At 55.2% G+C, this 7338-nt stretch overlaps 1 protein-coding gene across 3 annotated transcripts in view; it reads left to right on the top strand.

Moving 5' to 3' along the window:
* The window catches only part of tab2 (TGF-beta activated kinase 1 (MAP3K7) binding protein 2), a 24047-nt gene that overhangs the window by 9690 nt on the left and 7019 nt on the right, over positions 1-7338 (top strand). The window contains exons 2-5 of one of the 3 annotated variants that reach the window (XM_019884955.1): positions 2493-2684; positions 3345-5040; positions 6558-6718; positions 7160-7297. In XM_019884955.1, the coding sequence (XP_019740514.1) occupies positions 2583-2684; positions 3345-5040; positions 6558-6718; positions 7160-7276 (2076 nt within the window). In that variant the 5' untranslated portion in view covers positions 2493-2582 and the 3' untranslated portion in view covers positions 7277-7297. Of the gene's footprint in view, positions 1-2492; positions 2685-3344; positions 5041-6557; positions 6719-7159; positions 7298-7338 lie in introns of those variants that run through there. The other 2 variants (XM_019884954.1, XM_019884957.1) reach the window with 2 other exon arrangements.

Raw genomic sequence — 7338 nt, 5'->3', positions numbered from 1 at the left:
GGGGGGGGAACCTACCGCTTGCCCTCCCGCCCTGTTCTGGTCACACGCATCTTTTTTCGTTTCATATTTCTATTTGCAGATTTCTTGCACAAGCTTTAATTGAGATTTTTCCCAGCACAATGAAGTTTCTATTTTTAGTCCCGTATGTCGGCTACGGAGAGTAAACATCGGAGGCGAGTCTTCGGAAACGACCCCCCGCCTCGCCATTGCGATTTTGAGGCGAAGAGAAAAACTCTGACGTGGCGAACAGTTGCGGCTCTGGCTTCGGTCTTCGTCGGCTCTGTCCTGAAGCGAACAAAAAGAAACCTTCCACCTCATTCGACCGTAAGGTGAACGTCGTAGCGCCGATAGCAACTAACGCTGCGCCTCTGTCTGCCGATGAAATATCTTGCCGTTGTCGCGTATTCACCTGGAGGGAGGTAAAAGGATTTCGCTTTCCGATTGCGCGTGCACAAGGGCCCAACTTAATTGCAGTTTGGCTTTGTGCACGCTTGTCAAGCCTGCCGCCGTAGCCCGCTTTTGGGTAGTGGGCCGGGTCAACCTGGGAAACTCGTGCCCTTCCTCGCCTGTTTCCCATCAAGCGCCAGCTGCGGGCCGCGGCACCAAAGAATGTTTGATTTCCTGCGCGCGCGCGCACGCACACACTTGACGTATGGGCACGTCAACTGCCGCTTTTAAAAGCAGGCAACTCAAAGCTGAGCCGGCTCTCTCGCAGAGTCCATCCTAGTTTTGTGCGGACCGAGATGCACACTTTGGATCATTTTGGGTTGCGCGGATAAAATGCGGTTTTCGGTTCTGGAGATGTTTGTGCAAAATCAAAGACAAGTCTGAGACAGCATGCGGCGCGGCGCGGTGCGCGTCCCCAATCGAGCGCCGCTTCCCTTTGCCAATTTATACTGTCGTTTCATTCGATGAGCGATTCTTTTTCCGTTCTAAGTACGCAAAGCGGTCGCAAGATTTCCCTTGAAAAGGTTTCGGGAAAGTCATGATGAAAAGCGCGGCTGTTCCAGCTTTGCACTTTAAGGCCGTAAGGTCGATGGAGTTGGTCTCGTGACGTGAATGCGGTCGGGAACTCGCCTTGAATCAACACGCAACGCGTTTTGATCATCGCGATTAAAAATAAGAAGAATCCATCAATAAATGTTCGTTTCACTGTGTGCAGTTCCCATAGTTTTTCCTTCTTTTGATCAGCGACGGCTTCTGTCTGAGGTTTGATGCCACTTGAGTTGTCCTATTTTCAATTGGACCTACGATGTGGGGGGGTGCGGCGGGAGACATCAGAGCTCCAACCACCACCTCCTTTTGCGCAACGATCCGTGAGGTCAAACAAATCTGCAAACGGTCGTCTCGTCGGCTCTGAACGTTGTCGAGAAAGTCAACGGGCCCGTTCCTGTCGATGCGCCAAAGGAGATTGGAAACGTTTCACGGGAGGCCGTCGGGTCCGAAGAAGAAATGTGGAATTCGCTGACCTGCCCTCGACATTGTATTATACTTTTTAAAGGCTCTCTCTTTGCAAGCCCAAACATCACGAATTCCACATAGCAGCCTAATTGTAAAAACGTTCCATTTCCTTGGATGACAAAAGACAAAGGAAAATATTGACGTTTGGTTTGCTGAGTCTGCTGCGCAGGAGACGGACGCTTTTCCTTGGCTTTCCCAAACTTGCTTTCTCATTATGAACGTTTTACTGTCGACATCTCTTTACGCGACACGTCCACGGCACAGCGCGGAGGCGCACGGTTCGATTCCAGTCTGCGGTCTTTTCGTGCGGCGTTTGCGTGCTCTCCCCCGTGCCCGCGTGGGTTTTCTCCGGGTGCTCCGGTTTTCCTCCCGACGCGCCGATGGGCCGGCAACCGGTTTCGGGGTGCACCTCGCCGACGGCCCGAAGACCGCCGGTTCTCGGCCCTCGTGAGGAGAAGCGCTTCAGATAACGGATGGATGGAAAGACGGGCATTGATCGATGACGTCATTGATTGCTTGGCGATTTCAAGACACGACCGACCACAAAACGCGCATGAAATGCAAACGATTGGCTCGATCCGACCGGTGGAAAATGGCGTCTACGAATGTACGTCGAGCGAAATGGCGTTTCTCGGTTCGGCTTAATCCGGCCACGTTTTGTGATTTCAAAGCTGACGACTTCCTTCCTGCCCTCGGCGTGCGTCTCTTTTCATCAAGTTGTGTGCTTCAGAGGGGATCGATTGGCAGAGAAACTCTTGTGTGAGACAACGGCTAAAATGGCTTTTGGGATTTGCTTTTTTTTCTCTCTTTTTAGCCCCGGGCAGAATGGAGCAGACAACCCCAAATGTCCCGTTGACATATTTTGGGTCTACTTGGAGTTTACCACAGGCGTGCTCCTTTTTTTTCGGGGGGGGGGGCAAAACGCATACCTCAAGATCGTATGCAGTAACGTTGCAAGCAAAGAAAAGGTTGAAGTCTTTATTTCACTCCCGATCCCTCACCTTGCTTTTTTTTTTTTTCCCCCCTCACAGGAAGACTTTCAAGATGAAGGTTTTTTGCTGCTGCAACTAATGCCAGAGTGCGCCGACGACAAAAAGTAGTCCTGACCTGGCAACATACGAATGGCCCAGGGAAGCCACCAGATTGACATTCAGGTTTTGCATGACCTGCGCCAGAAGTTCCCTGAAGTCCCAGAGGGGGTGGTGTCCCAGTGTGTTCTGCAGGTAAGGCCATGTGAGCATCTTTCACACCAGCGGCGGGGGCGGGGGGGGGGGGGGGGTGGAGTGCCTTTCGTCCGCGACATTGATGCAAACGTGATTTGAGCCGCTTGTCCAAGTCACTAAGCGTCGCATTTCTTTTCGGTCATTTCGCAGGCAAACCAATGCAAAACTCGTCTTAGCAGAAATCTCCGCAAGTCTTCATCATGATGATGAAGCCATATTTCGGCCCACTCACGTGACTAGAATGTCTTTTTCGGTGCGCAAGCTTAAAAAGACTTTCCCCCAAGGATTGTGGAATTACAAAAAAACTTTTTGGTCACATACTGCAATGTATAAACGAACCTCGCCGCTTTGGAGATTCTCGTTCAGAGAAAAACAACGTGAACACGCTCGTCTTTTGATTTCAATCAGAATGTAAAGTGTGGCGCTCTTCCATATCAGCCTGGAATGGAGTTGGAAGCAGTCCAAGGTGTAAAGCCTCCTCTTAGTCACATCAGCTGGGAAAGACGCGAGCACAATCCCAACACGAGTGAGAGAGGAAATGAGAAGATGGAATCTTCAACCAATAATTATCATACTGTACTGGAAAATGAATCGATATTTCGACCTCATCATGCTCAAGAAACTAACCTCTGAATTTCTCTCTCTCTCTCTTTCTCTCAGAATAACAACAATTTGGACGCGTGCTGCGAATATTTGTCCCAGGTCAGTCCGGGCTACTTGTACAGCGAGGAGGGAAAGGTCCACTTTTCTGACGCCGCCGGCTTGAGCGGGCTGCGTAATCACATGACCCAGCTGAACCTGGGCCCGCCGTCTCAGAATGTGCACGCGGGCCCGGCGCGGGACGGCCTGAGGATGAACGGCGGCCGCACGCTGGCCCACAGCCTGAGCGAAGGGCCCCTGCAGACGGGCCAGGCGCCCGACGCCAACTTCTTCCGGCGGGCGCCGCAGTCGGCTCCGGCCGAAGGGGCGCCCGGCCTCGGCGCTTTCGGCGCCGCCGAGCCCTCGCGCAAACCGCAGCCCCCGCAGCACCTGGGACTCTACCCCCTGGCCGTCAAAGCGACGGGCGGGGGTCCGCAGCAGGCGCCGCGTTTCAACCCCATCACCGTCACGCTGGCGCCTCACATTCAGACGGGCCGCAACACGCCGACGTCTTTGCACATCCACGGCGGGCCGCAGTCGGGTCTGAGCAGTCCGCAGGGGAACTCCATCTACATTCGGCCCTACGTGAGCCAGTGCGCGAGCGGCCGGGCCGGCCCGCCGCAGGGGGGCAGGGCCCAGTACAGCCCCACCTCTCAGCCTCAGCAGCAGCTCTATCAGATCTGCCACCCTTCAGCCTCGTCGGGGCCGTGGTGCGGCCCTCAGCCGTCCTCGTCCGCGCACACCTCGCAGCATCACGGCCAGGGCCACCGCACGTCTCACGTCTACATGCCCATCAGCTCGCCCACCAATTCGCAGGCACCCTCCGCGTTCCCCTGCGGAAGCCAGCCGTCCTCATCCGGCGTCTCGTCTTCATGCTCGTCGTCCTCGTCGTCGTCGTCGTCCTCCTCCTCCGTCATGCCCACCTCGCTCTCCGCCGTCAGCCAGTACAACATCCAGAACATCTCCACCGGCCCGCGCAAGAACCAGATCGAGATCAAGCTCGAATCCCCCCAGAGGAGCAACTCGGCCACCGCGACCGCCGTGCTGCGAACGGGCGGCGGGTCCCGTTCGGCGTCCGCCTCCTCTTCCTGCCCTTCGTCCTCCTCGGCCGGGGCCCCCGCCGTCCCCAGCGCGCCGCTCTCCATCGGGGGCTCGGGTCTGAGCCGCAGCCAGCCCACCGTGTACATCTCGGCGAGCCCGCCGGCCGCCGCCGCCGCTCCCGCGCCCTCCGAGGAGGCCGCATCCCGCTGCCAGCCCAAGTTTTACATTTCGGCCAATTCCTCGGCCGATGACGGCGGCGCTCGGAACCCTCCCACAGTCTACATCTCAGCTAACCCTCCGTTGCAGGGGCCGGCGGGCGCCAGGAACGTTGGGGGCCAGGTGAGCATGGGCCCCGCCTACATCCACCACCATCCGCCCAAATCCCGGGCCTCGGTGGGAGTGGGGAGCGCCGCCTCCTCGCCACGCGTGGTGGTGACTCAGCCCAACACCAAATATACTTTTAAAATCACTGTGTCCCCCAACAAGCCCCCGGCCGTGTCCCCCGGGGTCGTGTCCCCGACCTTTGAGCCCAACAATCTCCTCGGCCTCCCGCCGGAGCATCACTTTGCCGAGCCGGACCCCCTCCATCTCTCGGACCCGCTTTCACCGGCCGGCGAGAGAGCCGGCGAGCCGCGCCGACTCAGCGTGGGCTCCGACGATGCCGCGTACACGCAAGGTAAGGCGCCGCCGCCGGCCTCCGCTCGCGCGGGACTCAAGAGCCGCGACAACGATGGCGGACCGTCGGCAAATCGTTTCTTGACCGCGCCGGTTCAACATGCGGATGGATGATGTGCGAGCTTGAAATTCAAAACCCGTTCATGGATGAGTCGCCGGAGGACAAACGGTCGCTCCAAACATTTTTCGAGGTCATCGTTCAAGGAAATCATTGTGACCGCACGCACGCACGCGCGACGTTTTACAAATCCAAAGCAAAACTTGAGTTGCTATCGAAGCGCAAACCTCGTTCAAGATTCGACACCTTGTTCAGGGCTTCTTTTAGGGGTTGGTCAATGGCACGCGATTTAAAAGCCGACTCTCCTTTACACAACGTGCACATTCGTGTTCAGGATAAAAGCCTTGTTTGTAGCGCCGTAATAGTTTTTTTTTTTTTTTTTTAATACCCCTGACAAGTCGGAATTGTTTTTCCATTCGTCCCTGCCAAGAAGCTCATTCCACCACAACGCAGGCTCTTTGAGAAACATTTGTTGCTGGGAATGCCAGAGCGGGCCGCTAAAAGCAAAGGCGACTTGGTGGGCGTCCCGCCGGGACGACTTGAGCGCGAGTCGTCGGCACCGAACGCCGGGACAGCCGGCGCGCAGCAGATCCTACACTGAGTCAAACGTGTCGGCGCACACCAGCGTTTCCTTATTTGGGCTTTTGACTAAATTGCAATGTGAGTCACCGCCGGCGATTCTGACATTGCATGGCAGTCCCTCCCGACGGGGGGTGGGGGGGGGGGGTCTTCGCAACGGGCCTCCTCTGCACGCTCCCCGCTCTGCTTTCAAAATGATTGCAGCTGATCTTTGAAGGTTTCTCCTTCGAATCGCGAGCTGTGAATTATCGATCCACGCGTGAGTTCGGACGGTTTTGCCGGCAAAGAGGAGGAGTGACGCAAACGATGTTGGCAATGGTCACCGACGGAGCCTTTCGAGCGGAGCCATTTGTGTCCAATTGGACGCGTTCCCAAACAAAGAACCCGCTTCTGCGTGTTGGGTTCAGCCGTGTGGCGCGCGCTTTCAAAAGGGAACCCTTGGCACCTTTTCATAACGGAGCTTGCGCACATTCCGGGCTCTGTTCCCCAAGTCGACGAGGCGCAGGCATCGAGCGCTCAAAAGCTATTTGTTGCCTCTCGCGTTCCTCACTTGGGGCCTGCCCCCAAATTTCACATCCATTTGACTGGGCCGCATCCAAATCACAACAATAGACGCTTTTCAGAACTGCAGCCGATTTGCTCTTATCATTTTGTATTTTCGATGAGGCAAATTGCGGCTCTACTTTACGATTCATGTTTTGAATTGAAAATATCAGATGCAACATCATGTCACGAGTTCACGTTTTTCACTTCATTAAAAAAAGTCAGAAAATGGAAACATTTTTCGATGACATTTTCTTTTCTTTTTTTTAATGATGTTCTCAATTGAAATGTCTCCTCGTCTTCACGTGACGGCAACCGACGGTTTGTCTTTTTCTTAGCGTTGTTGGTCCATCAGAAGGCCCGCATGGAGCGGCTGTGGCACGAACTGGAGCTCAAGAAAAAGAAGCTGGAGAAGCTAAAAGAGGAGGTCAACGAGATGGAGAACGACCTGACCAGGAGACGACTGGAGAGATCAAACTCGGCCTCCCAAATCCCTTCGGTGAGCTTATTTCACGGGTGAAAAACGAAACGAAACAAAAAACAATCGATCAGCAAAGATGCGGAACAGGGCCGAAAGGATGAACGTCAAATCTTCAATGATGAACGAGGCCCGCGGTGCATCGGCAAGCTTTTGCGACCGCTCGCTATCCTCCATTCCGGGAAGAAATGTGGACGCACGAGGCCCGCGGTGCATCGGCAAGCTTTTGCGACCGCTCGCTATCCTCCATTCCGGGAAGAAATGTGGACGCCTTGATCAAAAGAAAGCGCATGCTTGCAAAAAAAAACACTTGACTTAACTTGGGCAGTTTGGCCGCCCGCTGGCGCGTCTGCACACAGCATGCACAGACAGATAAGCGAGACGGAGAGAGCGACGGATGCTTTTTCCAAATGACCCCAATGTTGTCTCCGATCTAACTGGCTCCTCCGCTCTCGTTCCCAGATGGAGGAGATGAAGCAGTTGCGATGCAAAAACCGCTTACTCCAAATCGACATCGACTGCCTCACCAAAGAAATTGATCTCCTGCAAAAAAGAGGTAAGCGTCACGGCCCCGAGTGACTCTTGTCAAAGGCTCTCTTTTTTGGCCGCCGCGCTGAAAACGTCGGCGGGGGCCGCCCCCC

The sequence above is a fragment of the Hippocampus comes genome, unplaced genomic scaffold, assembly GCF_001891065.2.
Source record: "Hippocampus comes isolate QL1 unplaced genomic scaffold, H_comes_QL1_v1.1 scaffold144, whole genome shotgun sequence".
Lineage (NCBI taxonomy): Eukaryota > Metazoa > Chordata > Actinopteri > Syngnathiformes > Syngnathidae > Hippocampus > Hippocampus comes.
This window is presented reverse-complemented; position numbering and strand designations above follow the sequence as displayed.